At 33.2% G+C, this 25,717-nt stretch overlaps 1 protein-coding gene across 1 annotated transcript in view; it reads right to left on the bottom strand.

Moving 5' to 3' along the window:
• The window catches only part of LOC150095491 (uncharacterized), a 61,942-nt gene that overhangs the window by 13,913 nt on the left and 22,312 nt on the right, over window positions 1-25,717 (bottom strand). Inside the window, exons 10-19 of the mRNA XM_090410693.1 lie at window positions 21,952-22,098; window positions 21,606-21,753; window positions 17,565-17,845; window positions 15,820-15,951; window positions 15,572-15,706; window positions 12,971-13,176; window positions 9,757-9,936; window positions 7,877-8,138; window positions 6,095-6,248; window positions 2,216-2,479 (exon numbers count right to left, since the gene is read on the bottom strand). Of these exons, the coding sequence (XP_090266819.1) occupies window positions 2,216-2,479; window positions 6,095-6,248; window positions 7,877-8,138; window positions 9,757-9,936; window positions 12,971-13,176; window positions 15,572-15,706; window positions 15,820-15,951; window positions 17,565-17,845; window positions 21,606-21,753; window positions 21,952-22,098 (1,909 nt within the window). The remainder of the gene's footprint in view (window positions 1-2,215; window positions 2,480-6,094; window positions 6,249-7,876; window positions 8,139-9,756; window positions 9,937-12,970; window positions 13,177-15,571; window positions 15,707-15,819; window positions 15,952-17,564; window positions 17,846-21,605; window positions 21,754-21,951; window positions 22,099-25,717) is intronic.

The raw sequence follows: 25,717 nt of genomic DNA on the forward strand, positions 1-25,717 counted from the left end.
TATATAAAACAAAATTTTAATGTATATTCAATATATCTAAACACTGAATATAATTCATACATCCTAAGATAAAAAAGTGAAGAAATGGCAGTCGAAATATCGAAATTAGTAAAATATCTTCACCAGTGGAGTGATAGGGCGTAAGTGCGAAACTAGGAGAATATAAGTTTAGGGACCTCGATCAAAGTGTTAAAAACGTGACCGAGATGTAGACATTCGCGACTTCAAAAAAAAAAAAAAAAGTTTCATATATGACCCCTTGAAATTTTGCACACTTTTCATATTTTCGTTGTGTTTTGGTAACAAGCCTGCATCTGGAAGGAAGAAAAATTAGCTACACAAAGAAAGTTCTAGTATAGTGTCCGTGATCGGCATGTATTATTCTACCAACCAGCAGACTGTTGTTTAAATTTCCAATATAAATAAAAAAATGGCATAGTTATTTGTAAATGAACGCAGTTTCATAGTTCCTTAAATTCGTAAGGCTTGCTAAGGTTTGGACCGTTAGAAAACATGCATGTAAACAAACCATTTGTGAAACAGGGGTTATCGGTTAGCTGAACTGTTCTACGTTGGAAAGCTCAGGTATTAGGGAAGTTTTTGGCGCAGCACTATTCCCAATGTAAGAGCAGTATTCTAAGGTTGGGATCATTTGAGATTGCTATAAAATGAGTGCTAGCTAGCTGGACAGTCGAAAAGTAACGTTTCTATGTTTATAGAAAAGATTATAGGTAAGTTTCAGTTGAAAAAGAGGGAATTGGTCTCCGTTAGCGAGCTGTGCATTGCCATAAGTATGGGAGGCAAACAAAGATCATTTATGCTAGAATAATATATAAAAGGTATAACTGTGTTTTTTGGTACTACTGAAAGCAAGTAGGTTGTTATTACTCCAAGTGGATGGAAATATAGGTTTACGGCACTGTGGTTGTAGAGGGTTCAGGAGTGAATTGCGCATTACAGGGTTTTATTAAGTAGAAGGAATGGAGAGTACTTTCATTAGAAAACTATGAGTAGGGTTGGAGATCAGTAAGAGATGGTTATTTAAGTGTAGGAGAAAGACAGCAGGCGATAGAACATAGGCCTAAAACACACCGTTAGATTTCTCTGCCAATACAGAGAAATCTAAAGAGAGAGTAAGCCGTTCATGATTAAATGCAACGAACGACCAGAAGGAAAACTGGTTACCCTATTGCAATGGACGAATGGATTGCAGGCTATAAATGGCAATGTTCAGATCCTATGTTTCGACTAATATTTTCGTGACACTTGTCATAGACAAACAAATTGTCCAAACCAACCACACACACACACACACACACGCGCGCGCGCGACTGGTTTTTTTTTTTTTTGCCAGTTATAAAAGTATTTCAGTAGTTTATTCGTTATGTTTCCATAATGTGAGATTTTGTACGTGTTTCTACTTTTAATAATTGGAACATTTTTGTTGACAACTTGATAAGTTTTCAACTGCATGCAATGTTGATAACAGTCAAAATAAGACATGAAATCGACTTCCTTGCTTAAAAGCTTCTACAAACTCCTGAAGTAGATGAATTCCCATTTTGAATATTTTTGCTCCGAATTACTTATAAAATTCCAGAGCGCTGTGGAGAAACCAAATCACCCTATCCCCACTTCCTCTGTCCAAGGAGTGAATCAATGCTATTAATTTATCAGAAACAGAACTAAATAAACAGACCAAAAAAGTAAAATGTCCCCGGAATATGTGTTCAGCATGTAGATGAATTATATTTCTCTGACTTGATATGATATTTACTGATTTTTAGAAGCGGTTTTTAAAGCATATTCTATCAGAAATAAATAAAACGGATTAAATAAGCTGGCAGTATTGCTGAAGAGCCTGCTTAGATGATGTACGCAATCTAATGTAGCCTTTGTCAATGTTATCTACCTAATTATTAAAAGTAGCTAGGATAGAATTCTTTTATTGCAAAGGTAAAGCATGCAGTATAAGTGTCCGTTTGTTCGGGTGTGGCACTTTCCTATTCAAGTCAGCGTTGCTGACGTACCTGCTTAATTTTCACTCAGAAATTGAATAGAAAGCTAGATTATCTGAGCAGATTTGCAATTTTTATTTTTAATCAGGTTTATTAAACTAAATCTAATATATTCAAATTAGTAAATTAATTGATTATTTTTCTTGAAATAATAAAAACTAATAATCTGAATATATGAAACCATTTTATTTTATTACCTCTGATAAAAGGATTATTATCTCCTTTGTTTGAATGAATATCAAAAACGAGATTCTCTTTCTTTTGCTTTGAATGTGTCATTGAACCAGATAAAATCAAGGGTTCTGCTCTGGGCCACTTAAATTCGATAGTAGGCGTCCATACCCAGCTTCTGCTTCTTTCTGCGGATTCAAGACTTGCAGTGATTGCGTACTTAGACGATTTATCAAACGTTATTTCTGCTTTACAGTGTTTCTTTCCAGGTCGAGTTAGAACATACGAAGCTGCAATAAATAAATGGAAGGTTATATTAATTAACACAGCTGTTCAAATCTTGTGTGGGTAAAGTATATTTAAATTATCGATCTTTAATAAAAATATTTTTCTGTTATAAATATACGCCACATATGCAAAATAACGGAATACATGTACACTAATCTTCATTAATGTAAAAAATGTTTAGAAAAGCATAAACTGTAATTCACACACACACACACACACACACACACACACACACACACACACACACACACACACACTTGTATATACAGGACGTTTCAAAATTGTCGACAATAAACTTTTTTTTTTTTGCATGGCGGCACTTGTAAAATCAAGTTTACAATCGCAAACTGAGAACATTGGAAAAAATGTGGAAGACATTACAGCAATAATTTGCAAAATTGTTGAAGTGAGATGTCGTCCCTCATGTATTTGTGTTGAAACTGACAGTTTGAGTATCTCCACTGTTTGGTTTATTGTTTTAAACTGTGTCGGTTTATCTTTAAAAGAATAATACAGTAAACCCTCAATTTAACGGATTTTGGATTTAAAGGACAAAATTTCCGGTCCGTATGTCACATGTGAAAATTAACACCGTTTTAATTTTAAAATATTTTTAACCAAGATTTGTTTGTAATTAAATTAACAGGTTTTTTTTTTGTTATTAATTTTCTGTTATTTTTAACAAATTTTGGCGAATAGGCCATCATATGTTGGAAAAACACTAGTAATTTAGCCGACATGAATGAGTCACCGCTCATAAAACATGTTCGGTGAATTATTAGGACGTGATCACGCCAATTGCACTGTAATTGGTTCTTTTGTCGAGTGGCGTGACTTTCTGCGGCAGTTTTATTACAAACATTTTAGGGGGTTAATTATATTCAAAAGTTAAAAAAAAAACTTGATAGTTTTTTCAAAGCAGGATTACCTAAACCAAGAGCCTCAACATCGAACATTAACTTATCTAAAAGGTTGAAAATTGTGTGTAAAACAATATTACAGGGCTAATATTGATAAAATTGCAGTATAATGTTACAGACATTTTTATTTTAAAAAATTCGTGATTTAACGGACACCCCTTATCCCCTATTAGTCCGTTAAATCAAGGGTTTACTGTAATAATAATAAAATTCACGTTGTTCACCAAATATAAATTCTGAAACGCTCTGTATAAAATCAGCTGCACTTCTATGAAAGGTACACTATGCATTGTAGAATTGGATAACATTTTCATCATTGTAATTGACATAATGCTAAAAGCAAAAATTAAACGTTTCTTATAGCACAAGTATGTAATTGTATATTGAATATCATACGTGACAATTATGCATAAATTTCAAAAGTATCATCACATTTATCAACTGTATTAATGGATAAATGTGATTACATGCAATGACGAATAAATTAAATTAAATTAAATAACATTAAATAAAAATAAATAAATAAATATAAATTAAAATTGAATTAAAATTAAAAATAAATATAAATGAAAAATGAATTAAAATTAAAATATAAAAATTGAATACATTTACCCATATTCACGCTGCAGGAGATGAGTTTCAAGCTGTGTGTATAGTTGGTGTTTATTCGTGAGCATGAATAAGGGAATAGAAAAATAAAAAAGAATTAATAAACACCAGGCTTCACATAAGTAAATCCCAGCGTCTAGCAAAATAAATACTGGGATTCACATATATGCTGTGTACCTCATGCACAGTTTTGGAGGTGGCTGATGGGAAATATCAAGGATGACGTTGCTTATTCATGGAATGGTGGGAAAATTAATTCGATATATATATATATATATATATATATATATATATATATATATATATATATATATACATACTTATTTAGAGACTGAAAAGTTTCTGTTTTTGTTGTTGTTATCCAAGATTTGATGTGTGTGTGTGTGTGTGTGTGTGTGTGTGTGTGTGTGTGTGTGTGTGTGTGTGTGTGTGTGTGTGTGTGTGTGTGTGTGTGTGTGTGTGTGTGTGTGTGAGAGTTCATGAACAGTTCAGGGCTTTAAGAGTAATCTAGATTTTTTATGACAATCCCACCTATGCAAGCCGTAAACCTAAACACCTTAGTTCCATGAATAACTGAGGGTTAGATAGGAATTCTTGTCAAGAGGCCGGAAATAATAATTTTCCAAGTTACTCCAAGTCTCCAATAAGCAAAGTGATAGTCTTACTCAGGATAATGAAAGTCATCTACCATATTCAAAAATTTCATGGACATGCAGTCCCAGTGGGAATCAAATCCATAGCCTGTAGGCTAGAAAGCGAATATGCAATCCCTCAGTCAGCTAAATATTAGTTGAGAAACTGTCTTACATCCGTATAGCTCACAGTATAATATCTACATGAGGGAAATGTACCATCATATCACCAGTATGGGACGCTATTGAATGCACTGACCATATAGTGTTTAAAAGTGCCTGGAACTCTTGGACTGCAGTAAGCTTTAAGTGTCATTGTTTGCTTTAGGTCAAGATAAGCAGCATTATCTTCGCTCGGTGACTGTTCTTCAGTCACCGAGCGAAGATCTTGCACCTGGAAGTGACAGCTCCTTACACAAAAAGGATTTCCTGGTTTATCAGGTGTTGCTTCTTCCTTTGCAATAAAACGAAAAATGAAAAATTTTGGAAAAAGTAGTAAAAAAAATAATATCGCAGTCTTAACTACCTAACAGCATTCAGTGGTGCGAAACTTAACACAAGGAATATTTGATGAATTTTCAAATCAGAAACTTTTTGAGGGTATTTTCTGGATAGTTTTTCTCTTTTTGTGCGAATAACCCAAAAATTCCTGGAGGGAAAACCTACAACTTCGTAAGAGACTGCTTTAGGTATTCAGAATTGAAAAACTTATATAAACGTTCTGTGCATTATAAATGGGATGCGAACCCAGGTCGTTCCAGTCAAAAGGCATATCAGTTCTTTCGACTATTGTGTCATGGAGGCGCAGTCAACTTTTCAAAATTTCAAAAGAGGAAAATTCTTTCTGTGATCCTGATATCTTTAGAGAGTTCTTGAGAATGAAAAAGGACATTCAAAAAGCTATAATATCTATCTTATTTAAAAGTTGATATCGAACTAATTTCTTTCCTGAATATCTTTAAAAATATCGTCATAATCACACACCTGTTTCCAGAAATCTAGCTACAATTGCCGACACGCGAAACGAAAAGTGTGACGACTGTTGTTTTGTTCTTTAAAGAGAAACTGAAAAATCTAAAAGTAGTGCATAATGCTCTGCAGAAACATTTAATATATTTGGTTATGTTTCTACTGTTTATTCCCCCTCCTGTGATAGCTATTTGTGACTCTGGTATCAGTTATTCAATAAAAGTGGTTGTTGCATTGCCTATCCTTGCAAATGTTATTTATTTATGACTGCATCTTCCCAAAACAAGTTTACTAACTTAAAATCCTGCCATGATAGGGAACTCATTCCTTATTTAAGCATAAAATGTGAGTGGATTCCGCCCCATTTTATATCTATTGACTTGTTTTTATTGTTATTGTTGTTGTTGTCTAGTGTAGTCATACCTGAAAGAAATCCATTATTTTAATAATTTCAAATCATTTGAAAGAAAATTAAGATCACACAAACCGCTAGCATCAATTTTCTTGAAAGGCGAAAGCATTGCAAAACTAAATGATTTATCTTGATCAGATTGACTACTCATGCGCCAAAGGATGGAATATTTCCTGTTGATGCTTGATCTTGGAGTGTCCATGTAAATCTTGAATAATTTCTCTACATTCTAAATGGGGAAAAAAAATCCAAAGTTTTTTTACTTCCATACATTACCGATTTTTAGCTCTTCAATAATGATATATACAAGATTGTTTCACGTATGCAAACTAAAATGAAAAAATAAATAAATAAAATAACAGACATTCAGAGCATGTCGTGCTTCAGAAGAGACCCAAAGCCTTTCTTCAGCAAACACACTTTGTCTAACGTTTTTACCGCTGTTGGAAACATGAAAATCTTTTGCGGAAAATTCAACATTTCGACAACAACAACAAAAAAGTTAAATGAGAAAATTTTAGAGAACATGAAGGCTACTGAAGTTGATGTGATATTCATTTTCGGCCGAAAAATACTAGATGTGACAAGAACCTTTCTGTAAAACCTACATCATGTTCATATTATTATTTAAATTTGAATCACACAAGCATACGGAAATTTCAGCCTTTTCTTGTCGCATTCCAATCTCTTTAATTATTTTATCGTCGATCGATAACAGTACACTTTTTAAACTGTCTTATTATTATTATTATTATTATTATTATTATTATTATTATTATTATTATTATTATTATTATTATTATTATTATTATTATTATTCCCTTGACGTTAATGATCATTCGAGAGCGGATAATTCTGAACTAAAGTTCTTCCATTTTGAGATAGATTAAAAACACACAAGCAGGTATACTTCCCATGATAGCATCTCCATATACTATTTCAAACTTATTCTTCATTAGCCATTTTTTTCCAATTTTAAAACAACATTTAATAAAATATCTTGCTCCGTACTTTCAACATCATAAAAACGGAAAGAAAACGAAACAAAACAAAACACGTTCATTTAAATTATTGACTGACTCCGAGGGCGGACAATAGCTTGGATGACCTAAATCTGCATAGATATTTTCTACACTCAGTGGTGTAACTAGAGCTTTTGCCGCCCCAGGCGGTCCCTGAGTTTGCTGCCCCTCTCAATACAACCAAAAATACTACAAAAAGTCAAAACAACATATAGGGAAATAAATTATTCAACATTCTAAAACTGAAAAGCAAGAAATTTGCTAACTGAAAAGCAAGAAAAATGTTATTTTTCTTGCTTTTCAGTTTGCAAAATCGTCGATGATACTGGCGAATTCCATTTCATAATAATGTAGATAATTCTTAATCTCTTTTATTTAGAAAAACTCTTCTCACAACTAGCAACACCTACAGCAATTGTGAGGAATATTTGCTGTTGTTACAATAATTGGAAATAAGTTCTCGAGACTATTTTAGAATTAACTGCAAAAGTTCAAAGTGCCGCCCGGGGGTGACTGCGCCCTTCGCTCCTCCCTAGCTACGTCTCTGTCTACACTGTCCTAATAACTAATGTTAGTTGGTTATACACCCAATCGGAATACATCTTAGGTAAACTTTTTTTTTGTATTCCATATTTTCAACTTTGTGTAACTTTTAATGAATAATTAACTAATAATCTTTTGCGCATTTTATTAATATTATAAATATTATGATATTAATATCATAGGAATAACTAGTTGTTTTAGTGTTACATCATGTCTGGTTTTAATAAACGACTAAGCTATACAAACTTTATGAAGAATGACATTTATCTCTTGTAAAATATTATGCACATACCCCTTTCTCTGGAAGGATTAAAGAGAAATCGTATCCACTCATTGATTTGTCAGTCTTTTTGATGACGTATTCAAAGCTGAGTGGTCCATTCAGAGGGATATACGGACTGTCTTCGTACAAGAGAGGATTAGGTGTTTGTAGTGTACTACACAATTCAATGCCGAGTGGTTTAGACAGAGATTTGGTGCAATATTTATACTCTTTTGTTGGTGATTCTATTGCCTCTTCTTCACCATCTGAATTTATCCTGTATAAGTCGTATCTGAAATATTAATGATAACTGCGTAAATAATTAGAAAGCAACCAAATTCAGTCAATGAAAACAATTCAAAGTTAATTTTTATGTTGAAATCGCTTCAAATAAAATAAACAATTAAATTATCATCTTCTTCACTTTTTAAACTTTGATGAGCCGAAGGTTCCCTTGCTCCAATAAAAATTAATACCTGCTGTTAAGGATAATCTCTTATTATTGAATTACGTGATGAGCTATTAAAAAGCTATGAAGTATTTAGAATATAATAGATGCTTCTGTTATACACCATTCTGATATGTTGAATTTGCAAATGCGTCCAAATATGAAATGAATAAAAGATATACATAAAACGTCACACACACACACACACACACACACACACACACACACACACACACACACACACACACACACACACACACACACACACACACACACACACACACACACACACACACACACACACACACACACACACACACACACACACACACACACACACACTAAATTTTAGTTCTTTAAAGCTCATTATATTGCTAAGCATTAAAAAATCATAAACAGAACATTGCATCAGCATTTATACAAGAATCGTATAATATTAATAACAAAATCTGTGGTTTTCCGAGATTATTATAGCGATATAAAATTGGATGATATCGTAGACGTCACCAGAAACCATGCTTAATTCTTAAAATGGATAGATTTTGAGAGGAATGAGAGAGGTAAAAATCGGGAAGCGATTTTAGCCTTGCTACATATATAAAAGGACCACACTAATGCTGTAGCCTTTAAAGATAGCATACGAACCATTTTCACTGATATTTTCATGGATTGCTAAATGGAAATGCGAGCAGGAAGAAGGTTGTTCCGATCATGGTATATTATTTCCTCAACAGCAACAAACAGAATTCATAAGTAGGATAAAACTTTTATTTACGAGACCTATTAACTCACTTTCAGTTGAAAAATAATCCTGCTGTTAACGAGAGGGTAGCCGCAATATTAATGGAACATGGACAAATGAGACATTATGACACATATTCCAAATTCTTGAATCACCATATAGCATCTGTAGTTAAAATGATGAATAGTTGATCTGTTAATCACATAATTTTGACTGCGTGTTAGAATCTACCAGAATGTCTCTGATACGACATTCTGGTACGACATTCATTTCAGGAAGACTAGCTGGTCTAATGAAAAATTATTATTCATTTTTTTTCATTTTGCCAAGTAATTACATATTTCATGTAATTTACATATGATATTATATTATTATTACACACCTCCAAGGCCTCATCGAGGATGGTTATTCTACTCTACATCACATCTTCACCTCTACTTGCTTAATTAAAGTGTGATTCGCGACCCACTAGTGGACCGCAGACCACACTTTGAGAAATCCGTTATATGAAACTAGTGGGCCGCGGATAGAAAAATTTTAAGAAGCACTATTGAAGAAAATAAAATCCCCCCTGAAAGGAATTCTTAGTGAAAGGAAAAATATCTTGAACCAGCCAAGTTGAAATTATACATAAAGATATACTTAAAGTTTAATGCAGCAATTGTTTTTTCGTATTAAAACATAACTACCCGTTTATCACTGAAATCAAAATTAACTTACTTAACACTGAAGGCATCTATTGTGTCACGTGGAAAATAAAGGTGTGCGTTGAGAATGCGACCATTCTGAACCTCCAGTTTTACCTGCAGATCAGTAGATGTGTATAAGGTTCCAACAACCTTCAGACTAGGTCTATGCTCAGATCTTATACCTAGAAGAGTACTGACTTCGATGTTTGCGCTGAAAAGTAGATTTTAAAAAAGATACATTCATTTTGGTATGTTTAGGTTCTCAAAAATTTATATTTTACAGGAAAATTATTAATTAAAGAAATATCTTTTAATTTACTAAAATATACTGACATAGACGTAATCATGGTTTGAATCATCTTAGATATACTCGTAAATACTGACATTGCTAACGTCATTTATAATTTATAAACGTATATAAACTCAGACATATGATCAATATTTCAAAGGCAAACCCATAATGTCATGGCACTATTGAGTAGAGTTAATTTCCTGAGGGAAAAAAAAAAAATATATATATATATATATATATATATATATGAAGACCATATATTCGTATATTATATCTGAAAAAAAAAAAAATTATGCCACACAATATCCAACAATGAAAATCACTAATGACCGACAAGCATCCATTTCAAGGGTAGCATTCGAACCAACAGTCAAAGCATAAGTTTTATTCACTGGGATGCCGATAGGTTAAGTAGAATGAAATACAACCAAGGAGAAAACAAAATAAAAAAAAAGTTGTTCAATTATCGTTGTCCGAATCAAACTGATGGGGATATTATAGGATGGTATTAAGAAACGTATTGTGCTGATCAGTAACGAAACTAAGAAAGACAAGAGCGTAACTTGCACATGACACAAGTTTTTTTTTTTTTTAATATTTCTTTTGAAAATAAAATAAATAAAAACGTACATAATTGGGGTTGTTCAGGATACAAAATGCCAATTATGCATATTGCAAAGAAGAAATATTACAATATTACTTCGTTACAATATCGATTTGTGGAATTATCTGCCGTTTTGAAGGAAATAATTTTTATTACCTCAGATTGACTGATGTTAATACGCCATAGCAGCTGAAGGTATAAGATTAATGGATTTATGTAAATTGCTTGCAATCTGCTGGTTGGTTTGCCTGCTTTGTAGTATGTAAAACCTGAGTTTCCGAAAGGAAACACTCAGCCACTCTCATATGAGATAAGCAAATTCACTTCCAAATCCCTTATGAAAGTTCGTCGCCTCCTTGACTTGACTTGATTCGGATTCATGCCTTTCCAACCAAAGGGCATCGCTGATACTGAATTAACCGTTGTAATCACAGATGGCACCAGGAATACACACTTATAACAAGCTACAATACCACTGTAGTATGGTAAATTACAATATCCAAAGCTCTGTTATATAAAAGATTCGGCATCTTATGGCTAACATGTAATAAACATGTAATAAAATGAGTTATCCTCTTATGTTTATCAAAAAGGTAGAATGTAGTTACTTGTTTAGTTCTATTATTCAAATAAAACGAACAAACAAATCATGTTGATGTGATTTTCAGGCCTCTGGCTGCAAGTGATCCTAGGATTACGCTGTCGGTGTCTATTTTTGTCATACTGTTGTACTATACATAATGTTTCTAAAATGTATATTTTAGCATCATTATGTTATGTTGTTTTATTTTGTCATGTTAAAAACATTAAGGTTATTTGTTCATAATTTTATCAAATGTTCTTATGTCATATCCAATATTATGTATGTATTTATTATTAGTTCTACTTCTGTTTTTGAGAGCTTGACCATAAGAACACATCGTTTTTATTTAATTTAATTTTTAAGGCTGTTTATCTCGCCCAGTTTTTACTTTTACTGCTGATATGAATCGCTGTGAACATACTGGATGGTATGTATGGTTTTTGGTTTTCTCTTTCTGTCGTTTCCGACGGTAGGTGACATTGTAGGCATTACCCATAAAGTATTTCTGGTGAGATGTTTACAGGGTAGTTCACCATTGCTACCCCCCAATTGTATCCGGGCTCGGGAATGGCATATGGCAGTGACGTATTCATTATTGCAAATCCACGTGTGTTCACTGGGCCGGTTTGCCTATTCTGGGGGACGAAAAACCCACTATCTCCGTATGAGACCAGCTAACTCTCCTTTAGTCGAAAGAGACCAAATAAATATTCCTCACGTCACGGACGGGAATCGAACCCAGGGCTTTCCGACCAAAGGGCTTCATCTATACTGACTGAGCTATGGAGGTTCTTGGTATGTATGTGGGAGTGATAAATGCTAAGTGATAGGCATCCGACGGAAGAGAAGTTAAGAAGTGCATGGAACAGCTAAAATGTTTCGTTTTTCTGTCTCAGTTGTAGCCTGTGTACGCTTATGTTGATTGTTTGAGCAAGTGAGGAAAGTGAAAATGATTTGACAGCGGTAAAAAAACTAATATAAACCTTCAATTGGAGAATTGAATAATCCAGAGCTATTTGAATTCATTCATTCATTTTATGGTGATTCAACGGCCGTGAGCCCCTTTTACGGGAGGTAAGCATCACTCAACCCCCCCCCCCCCCCTTTTTATCCAGGGCCGGTTTGCCTGCTTGCGGGATGAAAAACTCCAGATAAACTGGGGAAAATCCCTGCTGTCCACGCCCAAGACTGGATAACTTGGCTATGGCTGAGGAAGATCCTTAAGCTCCTCATGTCGTCGACGAGAAGCTATTTGAATAAAGGTTTCCATAAGTGACAAGGAAAAAAGTGGCGAGTCCATAGCCATAGAGATAAAAATTCTAATGTAATTATTAATGAAGTTCTTTAAGTTGATGTCAAAATCTTATAATGAATGTTACCCACCATTCAAACCTATTAAAAGAAAAAATCCAATAGAGATGGCAGTTTTCGGATAAAAGGCGGGAAGTGGCTGTTCCCACTTTGCATATAGTACGTTCAGTAAGGGGTAGAACAGAGTCAGTGAAAATACTTATCCCATACTGCAGAAACAGAATGTCTGAAATGTTTGAATTTCTGAAATAAATGACACACACACAAAGAGAGAGAGAGAGAGAGAGGTCACTAATCAATCGAATTGTCCATTTCTGAGGAACATTAAGTATTTTTAGGAAAATTTTGGCATCTCTGTTCACAAATGTGAGAACATACTCTAAGGTTGAGCGGATTTATGACATAATCTTAAATATCGTTAGTACGGAGGTCATTTAATTAACATGCATTCTTACCTTGGTCGTATTCTTCCGTCAATATCACAACTACGAGAAGAGGTAAATAACTGCCGGATATCCATCTTTCCATCCATTTTAAGACCGACTGTGGCGCTACCATTCACGCTTATGGTGTATGCTCTGCCTGTAACACTAGGAATTTCGAGAGTACTGTCCAGGAACAGGAAACTGTGAGATAAGTCCATGTTCTGGGTGTGGGCCATCTGAATAAAATATTAAAAATAACCAATTATATTTTTACGCAAATCCAACTTTTCTGCAAATTTTGTTAGCTTAAATACGAGACGTAATCAAAAACTTTCCGAACTGTTCCCCCCCCCCCCATCTTCAGATATAGCATTTACTTCCTTCCATTATTTTGCACTTCTTTCGTCACAGAGAAGATGGGCTCTTTACAAAGTTCAAACTTGATTAGTAAAACTAATAATATTTTATTGGAAGTTTAATATAACTGTTCCTTGAAATCTATCATTTTTGGTGAAGTAAAAATCGAGGGAAAACAAACATTCGCGCTTTAAACATATTACTTCTTGATAATGAAAACCAAAAAATTGAAATTACGGGTAAATTATTTATGAGATTGCAGAGAAGCTTTATACTAACTTTATACTAACTGTAATAGTGTCATTTAGAAGAAAATCTGGAAAGTATATGATGTAGCTGATCTTATCTTATTCATTGTCGAATAAGATAAGACAAGCTGATCACACCTCATATCACCACCGAAATAATATTATTTTATTTTATTTTATTTTTTAATAACAGTCATAAGTATATTTTAGCATACAAATTAGAATTACATTTTACCATAAAATTAAAACAATGAAAATGAGTATGTTCGATTAGTTTAAGGGCAATAAATTTCTAGTAAATTTGCATAATTTGTTGTCTTTTTTCAATTACTTGTAACCGATATTAGACTTTTATTAATTGTCGGATAAGATAAGATAATAGAACTATTTATAATTTAATATTTATAATAGCACTATTGATATCGAAATCGACTCCTTTATCATTTATAAGGACTAGGCTAGGAAATATTGGTGCCTGCATGGCATCCTGGTAATTTCCATGATTATAAATCGGTAATTAGTTATTCTTGTCGCCGACTTGAGGAGGAACTTTTCCCATGCCTTTTTTAAAACAATTTTTCTGATGTAGCTGATCTTTAATTGTTACAAGTAGGCTTTTCCTTTCTAAAAAAATGGATTTTTAAACACATCAGTCAGAAAAATTAATTGTAAACTCAGACTGTTTTAGACAATAATGCGAGTATCATTAAGAGAGCAAGATTGCAACAGATGCCTACCTACTATCATCCGTCAGTCTACGAATGGTCCAGAGAAGTGAACATAACTAACTAATCGTGAATAAGGATGGAGGTCAGCTGCCTATCAGTTCCCAAAGGAAAGGATGCAAGAGTTCTGTCTACTCCCTTTGGGAATTAAAAAAGACTTTTTTTTATTTTATGAAGTAGGAAAATATAGTACGTTCAGAAAGAAACATAACCCATGTAAGAAATTAGTTTAGTTAAAAATAGATTAATTGTTGAAGGAGGTGTCTGTCACTCTTCCCGTGTAAATGCGCATAACGAATCATGCTACGAAGCACTTGTAATGTCTGTCTTCCAGCCTTTCATGGAAGTCCGATTAGAGGTCTTTGTTGCAACTATGTTTAAAAAATTTGTCAGGTTTCTGCAAAAATATTCACACAATCGCAATATAACATTCACTAGATGGTCTTTAATAAAGCAAATCTTAATTAAAGGAAGCAATGAAATTTGCTTTCGAGATATTACACACAACATGCCAACTTTTTTTTTGGAATGTAGAGGATCTTGCGTAACTCATGAGTTTCACTTTCGTGTTCAATGATTCAAAGCTATAGATCCTTTATGGTCCTTCATCTTTGTTCTTAATGTTATGAGAAGTAAATTTTTGAAATATTTAAAAATTTTCTTAAATAATTAATTTGAAAAGCTGTGAATAACATCAGTTACCTGCAACTTCAGCTAGGAACGGCTGATGCTGCTCTACAGTAGCATCATCCTGTAATATCTTAACTTTTTAGAGCTATAGACATGACGTATAAACACCAAAAAGAGACCCGTTTTTCTATACTGAGTTCGGTATTCACTAAACTCATTTGCAAGACAGGTTTTTCGTTTATTGTTTTCTATTTGATGTGATGGCTTGCTTAGAAATTTCTGCCCTTTTTTCAAAGCCCCAATTTTTTTACCTCACAACTTTTATTTCTAATATAACTTTCCAATAATAATATTCTTAGTCAAAGATTATAAATATTTTCTTGTTCTTAATTTTCTAAAAATATGTATTAAGCTTAAGGAGTTTGAGTTTCTTTTTTTTTTTTTTTTAAACTACTTTAAAAATCCTGATAAAATTTCCCTAAAGACAAACTGATGTTGTTTTCGGCAGATTGATGAACACAACTTCCAAAAATATCTTTAATACAACGTATATATCAATTTCTTTAATTTGTTAATTGCATTTGGATCATTTTAATGTGAATATCCTTTGGATGAATTAAAAAAAAAGTTAAGTAATTAAAAGCAGTAAGAAAAGAAGGACATCGACTTACCTCTGTTAATAATTCAAGAAATTCAAAAGCTTTTCCAACCGATATATCTTCTGGTTTAGGTAAGTTCATCCACGCAATTTCACTGCCAAAAACTCTGAAGTAAGCGGATCCATTTGAATTCCAGTCTTTGTTTTTCTAAAGAAAATAAATATCGTATTAATCATATAATAAATATCACGACATTTACTGCAATAACATTATGTATACCTCTTTTAAAAGGAAAGAAGTGTAAAAGTTTAATTAATTACCTGCCAATAGGCTGAGCTGTCCTTCCCCTTCAAAGTGGACCACATTTTTGCCATCGGTGTGTCACTGAAATATCCATTGCTGCCGAATAATTTATCTAAAGTTTCTTGTACCTCCTGCGGTCTAACACCAGCCTGCAAGAAAGCAAAATGAAATGCAGTTATACAAAAGAAAAAAAAAAAAGATGTCTGTATATTAGTATAATAAGTTTGTTATAATTCCTTATGTTTGGACCATGAAATAAATTAGTATAATAAATGTTTATTCATTTATTATACTAATTTATTTCATGGTTTCAATTTCATTGAGAAAACACTTGCAAAATTCTGTTCGTTTCTTTTAAAACAGCTAAATAGACAGACTATTGTATCAATAATTCTTTTCTTTTTCTTTTTAATTTTATGGGAGTTGCGACCTAATTGACTAATTATTATCGACTAATAACTCAATCAAGACTGAATTTTGGTAGTCAATAAAAGCATCGACACTCTTCCTACGATGATCGCGTGCTATTTGCTTTGTTTCTGAATTAAAGTGATATATTGTTACTTCTTAGCAATTGCTCGTATCAGGAATGGACGAGTCTTCATTTGCCTTTCGAGTGGGTTCGAATCCCGTGTAGAAAACGAGGAACGTTTATAAGGATTTTCAGCTGAGTTAACCACTTTGAAGCTGACAGACTTTTTAACCTCCAGGAAACTCGGGTTTTCTGTTTCCCACAAGAGACAAACAGGCTGTAGAACACATAATGAACAAACGTAAAATACTTACTCATATTAACCAATCAAATTTTATTCCAAACTTCTTTCATATACTTGTAAACATCAGTAGGTATTATTCTTGTGCTATGATCACTTTAAATGTTTCTGTGATAGGTCTGGATTGAAATTAACTTTAGTTGTTTTTTATTTGAAAGGTAATACGAACTCTCTGCAACTTATATCAATTTTGATATAAGCTGCAGGTAGTATCGTATCATTGAATTGTTAATTAGCTATAAAGAGTTATATCTGTAACTAACTTTGTTGGAACAGTTCTAGGGAAGGCAAAAAATACATATCCATAAAACTGATCATACCAAGTTTAGTTTTCTGGGACAAAATTTCTTAGTAATATATCACAAAAGGTATTAAATCAGTAACTTGTTTGAAAACATCGGCGTGCATATCAGAAGCGCTGAAGGCAAACTTTTAAGATGACTTGGAAAGCAATAAGTTGCAACGCAACATGGAAAAAAATTGAAGAGCAACACCTCCCATCCATCATAAACAACAATAATTCCCACCTGTGGAAATTTGTTGAACTATGTAGATAATAATCTGTGAGTATAAATTAAAAAGTAATTGCAGTTTTTTATATAGAAAGCCAGAAGGTAAAATGTACAAACTTTTAATGTTCTTTTTTTTTTTTTTTCAACTTAGCCCCTTTGCTAGGAATAAATCGCTTTACTGTGTTGGTTATTAGGTGAAAATCGACAACTCACACATTTTTTTCTCTCTCTTTTTTTGAAAAGAAAAAAAAAAGATACTACCACTTTTCATCATGAACAGCAACGGCAACATCAGTAACAGTAATTAGTAATTTTTCTTATAATAGCATTAACTGGATCAATATTCTTTATTGAAAATGAGATATTTAATATTCTTTCTTTGAAGAGCTTTATTTCGTCATGTGGAAGTTTTTCCTTCAATGCTTATTATCCTCAATACATTTAATATAAACTGAAGTTAATAAAATGATAACAAACCTCAAAGAAATTAACACTGTGTCCAAAGAGATGGGCGCTGACGTTCATGGAAAGGGATCGAGGAATGGGAGAATTCGCTGAACGAATGATGTTGCTTTCGAATTCTGCTCCCAAGTTTAGACGTTGTGAGTACAAAGACCAATCAACATTCCTTGAACTGAACCAACTACCCCGATATCGCTTTGCCAGTTGCTCGTCGGAAATGATTTTCCTAATTTCTTGCTTAAGCGGAGAAGAATTTTCTTGAAGGTTTGTTAAGTAGGTCCATACGAAATGACCAACTATGAAAAAAAAAAAAAAGATTAATGTTACATTTCAAGTTATATTCTCTTAAAATTTGTTAAATTTAATTGTCAATGTGTTAAAAGATAAATAATATTTTGAAAAAAAAATTCTGTATTATGTCAGTGATAAATCGTTTCCAGGGCATGCTGAATACGCCCTTACCCGAACACCCAGGAATTAAAATATTCATTGAATCTGTAGTTACAGAATATATTGAAAGAATAATAATGAAACCTCTTTTATTTTTATTTATTTATTTATTTTGACTGATATCATAAAAAATGAAAAATATAAGTATAGAAGAAAAGAGGAGGCTTCATTTCGATATCCAAAAATATCAAAAGAAAGAAGAATAAACCTCTATCATTGTTTTTTTTTCTTTCGTAATATATTTACCGAACAATATTTTCCCATTTTTTATTGTTTATTTCAAAATTGCATTCGGTATTTTTCAAAGGAAACTTTTCCTTTTCCGTAGGAAAATTATTCCTACGCTTTCCACTTCTAAGCTCTAGTTCGATAGAGCTTAGAAGTGGAAAGCGTAGAAATAATTATTTGGAAATGATTTAGAAACTTTGACTGAAATCATCAGTCCAAGTTTCCAATTTGAATTATATTATACGCAAACTCTCAGAAATGGAAATAAAATTAATGTCAGGAAAATAGAAGATTTTTAGTGAAGTAAAATGAAATGGCCCTTAAATTGAAAATACTTGAGTTGTAATTCCGTCTAGGAATCAGAACCGAAGTCTTTCCTAAATCGTATGACTAAAGATTACCTTGATGGACCTGTGATTTCAGTCAGGATTTGTCCATGACTGCAGGTCGTAAAGATTCCTGTCTTGGGCGTTTCTTCTTCATTTTCTTCCGTACTTTTTTAATCATTGGGTCTTCCTACCTTAAGGCTGGTCTTCCAGGTTTTCTTTTGGTATCTCTCGGATACCAGTTTGTAACTCTGACTGTCCTGTTGTCTCTCATTCTGGCGAGATGTCCTGCCCATCTTCTTTTGCTGTTGTAGATTGCTTTTATTATATCCGTGAGTCCAGACTTCTTCCTGATTTCTGTGTGTCTTACGTGGTCTATTTTGTTTATATTGCACATTCTTCTTTCTATTGCAAGTTGAGTTGTTATTAAGCTTTGTTATTTCTTCTTTTAAAGTTGTGTTCCATGTTTCACTGCCATAAGTTAATGCTGGTAAGATGTGACTATTGAAACAATGGGCTCTTATTTCTATATCTATGTTTTGGTTGGTAATTGTTGATTTTATTTTGTTGAAGGCTATCCAAGCAGCTCTTTTTTTCCTTGCTATTTCATTTGATATATCATTATTCATTTTTATGGACTGGCCTAGGTAGATGTATTCTTCAACTTTTTCAATAGTGTGAGATTCTAGAGTGATTGTACGATCTTTAGAGTATTTGTTTTTCACCCATCTTGTTTTGTTCGGGTGTATTTCCAATCCAATTTTTTGGCAGTTTTGGCTTATGTTATTCAGCATTGATTCTAAGAGTTTGGGTGAGTGAGATATTAATACCATTAATATCATCGGCGAATAATAGGATATTTAACATTTCACCATCAATGTTTATTACATCTTTCATGTCAATTTTTCGAATGATGCTGTCCAGGATAGATGTGAAGAGATTAGGTGATAAAATATTGTCCTGATGTATTCCTCTACTTAAGTTCATTTTAATCGGGTGATTGAAAAGGGTGATGTTTGTTGTGCCTTCTTTGTAGATATCGTTCATAAGTTGGATGTATGCTTTTTCTACTCCTTGTTCTATTAAAGCTTGAAATACTGCGTTATGCTCAACAGTGTCAAATGCCTTTTTAAAATCCATAAAAAGAAGACAAAGTGGGATCTGGTATTCTCTGCATCTTTCTGTTAGCTGAGTAATAGTTAGATGAGTAACAGTTAGCTGACTAAAGATAATGAAAGATAATATAGTCATTCTCAAAAGGAATGGTGTTTTTCCATCTCGAAAAATCGAGTTCCCGTTCTTCCCTTCACAAAATAAATCAACTAGAGAGCACACGCAGTTCAATGATAGAAGAGAATCGATAAGATTAACTTCAAGCAAAAATTAAGATCCATTAACGCCGAATTACATGCGGCGACAGGACATTTTGACTAATGTATTACTGGAGAAGAATGAAATGAGATATTTAGTTTTTGATATTGGAATGTAGGCTAGTCACTAATACCAATGCATGGTCAAGATAACTGAATACTAACCCCTGCAATAAAGAACAAGAACGAGGAAAATGAGATATAAATGTTCATGTGTGTTATGAGCGAGATTTGTCATCATGAATCAAACCGCCAAAAAAAGGCTTCGTCAAAAAAAATTAGCTTACTAGAAAAGCAATACAATAGATTCTCACTTTACGACACCTGCTTCTATGACTGGTATACATTTTCTGTTATTCCTGCAGGAAATACCGGGTCACAAAGCGTTGCGATCGAAATGCTTATCTTTCAACAGAAGTTTCCAAATGACAGACCACAGCGTAGAACCGAGAATAAAACATTTTAATTCATATAAAGTGAATCGATGTGGTTTATTATTCATCCAATAACCAAGTTTTATGTCACAGAATACTGTATACATATTTGCGTTTTTCTTTAACCGTTGTTGTGATTCGCTTTGTCTGGATAAAAGCAGTGGAGTACGAAGACAGTCCAACGATGCAAGACATTAGACGAAAATTCAGCATTTGGATGCCATAAAAACCATTAAATTTGAATATAATAAATTCTCCGATGCGATGGGAGTTTGGGAGAAACTGTTCACAGTTAAATGAGGAGTGAAAGTTTGAATCTTCTTTGAAAAAGGCGACGGACGACTATGGTTGAAATCTAATAGTATATCTGTAGGCTTCATTAGACGTCTCTAATGAAGATGTAAATGAATTGCTGAACTCGCATGAAAAGAAGTCCACCATTGAGGAATTTATCGAAATGGCAGGAACCACCGAAGAAGAAGAAGAAGATAATATTGAAAAACCTATCTCAATCTGTATATTGCAAAGACTTACAGAGACTTTTGACAAATTTGACTCCCGTTAGAAAAAATTGATTCTGCAGTTTTGAGTAAAACAAATATTTTGAATAAAACGGAGGTCTTCGCCACCGTTAAGAATGCATTTACTGCAACAAAGTAGAGAAAAGAAGGAAAAAAAACAGTCTATTTACTTCAGAAGAAAGAAACTAGAAGAAAGAAAATATTTAAAAAAAACATAGTTTTTTATTTTAATGAACTCTAAACAGTAAATTCTGTTTTGTTTTGTTTTGTTTTTTCACATGTTGTATGATTAATTAAAAAATGCATGACTAATTGAAAATGTATTTCCAAGAATGCAACCTCAATTCATGCCACTGAGCTATGGGATTTAGGGTTCGATTTTTGACTGATCGTTTCATGACAGTTTTTTAGAAACCAGTCGTGTCGTAAAAGCAGGGATTGGCTGTATAAAGCTTACCATAAAGTGGAATAAATATACAATATGTACAGGATTCATATAGGCTTGAAAAAAATGAACAGATTAAAGCAAGAATGAGATCGTCTCGGGACAGATGTTCGGATTTTCATATAATACATAATTTTCAGCAGCATACTGAATAAAATTAAACAGTTTAAGATACATCATTTGTGAGGAATATTCTCACAATGAATGTATTTCAGAGAGAGAGAGAGAGATGGAATAAAAATATACTTCTACTGAATGTATACAAGTATTTGATGAATCTACCTTCTTCATCTGTCTCTTCGTCCAAGGCTCTTTCCACTTTGTTGATAACATCGGGATCAGCGCATTTCATGAGTTCGATGAAAGCTTCGATTCTTACTTCTGTATCATCTTCGAAATGTTTAAATGAGTCCCACATTTTTCGCTTTTTCTGTTGGAAATAAATAAAATTATTTAAACGCTCCTTTTTTGAAGAAGTAACTAATGTATAGAAAGAAACGCATACTAATTTTATGAAGAAAATTACACGTCAAGAAATTTAGCTTTGAATCAAACCATCTCTTTGTTGTATTATATTTTCATAATGAACTTCCAAACACTAAAATAATTTCAAAAAGAATTTACATACCTCGGAACAGTTCATGCGTCGGAAAGCCTGGATGGATGCAATTCTGACATCAGTTGGATTTTGTTCAAATGTAGCACACCTAAAGATGGTCTCTAAAGCTTCTCCTAGGTGTCCCATATTTCCAAAAGCTTTGAGGGCTCCAATTATCTGTAAAATCACAAAAATAGCATCTGGATGTAGAAATGATAGATCGTTAATTTGTTTTATTATTCTTTAGAATGGCTCATTTAATAGTAAATTAAATTAATAGTACATAAAATAAATTACATTTAGCCTCCGTAGCTCAGTCGGTATAGATGAAACCATTTGGTCGGAAAAAGTTGGGTTCGATTACCGTCCAAGATGTGATGAACCAATATCAGGTCTCTTTCGACTAAAGGTGAGTTAGTTGGTCTCATGCACTGTATTAGACCAACTAACTGAGTCCAGTTTCTTTTTTTTTTTCACCCGGAAAATCGGGTTTTACGTTCTCCTAAAATATATATATATTTTTTACATAAATACAGAATATACTTAGTAATGCAGAAAGAAATTTTGGACATCGGGTGATAAGACAGAAAACACTTCTCAAAGTGTTATGTTTAAATTGTCTTGTATTATTCGAAACACAATGAAACTTATCGACTAAAATTAATCAGTCCTTCTTCTTCTTTATGTAGCTTCCTCAATGAGAGGGCGCAGCACCATGTCCTTCCAGTTCTCTCTGTTGGTGGCTTTCCTTTTTTGTTTTTGCATAGCCATGATCTTATATCTTCACGCCATGTCCTTTGTTTTTTTTGCCTCTTGATCCTTTTCCCATAATTTTTCCTTCTAAAACTGTTATTATCCTCTGTCCTGCTAAACCTCTCAGTACATGTCCTGCCAATCTCATCTTTCTCTGGATCATTTCCTGTAATAAAGATCTCTGCATTCTCATTCTCTGTGGGACATCTGTATTTGTCACATGTTCTGTCCATGGGATTTTCAGAGCTCTCCTATAGCACCACATTTCAAAGGCCATTATCTGTTGCCTTACTCTCTTCCTGAATATCCAGGTCTCACTTCCATATGTGACAATTGGCCACACTAATGTTCTTATCATTCTTTTCTCTGTCTCGATACTCACAGAATTTCTTAGCAGATCTTTATTTTTCAAGAATGCATCTTTAGCTATGGCTGTTCTTATTTTTATTTCTTTATCTTGCGTTCCATCTGCAGTAAAGTAGGTGCCTAAATATTTGTATTCTATTGTATGTTCAATTTTTATATTGTTTATGAATATTTCTGGCGCTTTTGCATTTATATCTAATCTAAATTCTTGACCTTCTTCAATTAGTAGTTGCAGTAATTTGATTAATTTGTTTCTGTTTTCTGCTATTAGAATGGGATCATCAGCATATCTAAGATTGTTGTGTTTTATACCATTGATACTAATTCCTATTTTTTGTTTTTCAATCTTTTTCATCACTGTCTCACTATATATATTAAATAGATTTGGTGAAAGGTTACAACCTTGTCTAACACCTCATTTTATTTTCACTACAGAAGTCTCATCGTTAAACAGCTGCATTTTCTGTTTGGTGTAAATATATTTTATAATCTTAAATTCTTCATCTACTATGTCTAACTTATCTAATATATTGAACATTTTATTATGTTTTACCCGGTCAAAAGTCTTCTGAAAGTCTATGAAGCATATGTAAATGTTCCTATTTCTTTCAAGTAATCTCTCTGTTAGTATTTGTAGTTCCAGGATAGCATTAATGGTTCCCATTCCTCTTCTGAAGCCTTTCTGTTGTTCACTCAATTCACCGCTTATGGCACTTTCAATTTGTTTGTTAACAATGGTTAAAACAATTTTAGGTGCATGAGATATTAGGTTCACAGTTCTGTAATCCTCGCAATTTTGTGCATTATGTTTCTTTGGAATTGGTATGTAGATAGAGGTTGTAAAAACTTCAGGTAATTGTATTGTTTTATAGATGTTCTGGATGGATTCCACTAAATAGTTGTTATTATTGCCAGTCAAACCTTTTAACAGCTCAGCCGGAATATTATCACACCCAGGGGATTTATTATTATTAGGAAGATTCTTGATTGCGTGCTCTACCTCCTTTCTTGTGGGTAGAGTGGTATCTGTTGTTACGTTTAACTTAAGGTGTCGTGAATCATCTAACATGTTACTATTATCATCATCATAGAGGTCTGATAAGTACTCCACCCATCTTCCATTTATCTTTTCCTTATCAGTGAGTATGTTTCCATCTTGGTCCTTGATGTTATTAGACTGTGTACGTTTTGCTTTTCCATTAAGTTCTTTCACTTTCAGGAACTTCTCTGGTTTTGTTCCTATTTTGTAATTCTTCTATCTCAGTGCACTGCCTGTTTATCCAGTTTTCTTTCAATCTTTTACATAACTGTTTGGTTCTTTCATCCAAAGTTTTATATCTTAACCTTTATTCTTCATTTGCTCCTCTTTTCCATTTAATCAGTTCATCGGGTCAAATAAGAAATGATTGATATATCATTACTTTTGATGGTTATATCACTAAATATATATAGGATAAAAAGAAATAGAGAATCCAGAATTAAGGCAGTCTATTTAACATCTGATGCTGCCATTATGCTAACATTTGCTGCCAAACCTACTAGGTTGTGTGAAAGGTAAGCCTTTTTTGTTGTTTTTGGTTGGAATTATGGTGGGGATAACAAAGGGTACGAGTTTTATATAATACGTTTGTTAATTGCTCGTATTTTCCAGCAAAGGTAAATAATTGGAGATTTTTAGGCCTCAGGTAGGAAAAAACCCTCCCACTTTCGTATGAGATGTGTGATGCAGTGATGACTTAGGAAGATCACTTTTATTCTTTTCAGACGACAACATTTGTCATATTGTTTCCTGCTCATCACGTGTAAATTAAATGCTGATGTACTCATTGAAAAATAAGAATTGATGTTTTGTTTCTTGGCGAGCACACAAAACGCCAAATTTCTGTTTACTGTGTTTGTCCAGTTCCACGAGCTCACCATTATTTTTTAGTGTCTCTTGTGCAAGTACAAATGTAGATCAAGTTGTAATACCACTACTTTTTATTATTTCTAACAAGTATTTACCTCAGGCTAAGTTCCTTTATACCTTACTTTTGGAACTCTTTTTAAAATTAGGACATATGATAATTTCATAAAAAATACTGGGTGAGGGTATCATTTGTGCGGTAAAAAAATAAATAAATGAAATAAAAGTTGTCAATTAGGAGTTATACGTCGTGACGAAAAGTAAGGTATGAGTGCCACAGTTCATAATCAGTGCCTCCTGTTTTAAAAGAAAATTAGACTGTCCCTGTAGTTTAAGGAATTTGTGTGTGTGTGTGTGTGTGTGTGTGTGTGTGTGTGTGTGTGTGTGTGTGTGTGTGTGTGTGTGTGTGTGTGTGTGTGTGTGTGTGCGTGTGTGTGTGTGTGTGCGTGCGAGTGCGTGCGTGCGTGCGCGTGCGCACGCGCGCTAATGACGTTTAACTAAAAACTTGGTAATATTTGGTAAAATGTATACTTTTGTTTTTATTTAAAATAGTATCCGTGCAATGCTAAGGTGCCACCATTGAAGATTACAAACTCCTGTGTTTAAGAGAAATTTTAGAATTCTAGAAGATTTTGAATCATCATCACCCAGTATAAGGATACTGAGTTACAATAATTGTTACATCTTCTAGATCAAATTTAGAAACACTAAAAAAATACCATTACCTTCATGACTATTGCTATTGTGATAATCTCAATTTTTTTACAAATT

Source organism: Typopeltis vanoorti, chromosome 20, assembly GCF_054136105.1.
Source record: "Typopeltis vanoorti isolate ZY-2024b chromosome 20, IOZ_Tvanoo_1.0, whole genome shotgun sequence".
NCBI classification, from domain to species: Eukaryota; Metazoa; Arthropoda; class Arachnida; order Uropygi; family Thelyphonidae; genus Typopeltis; species Typopeltis vanoorti.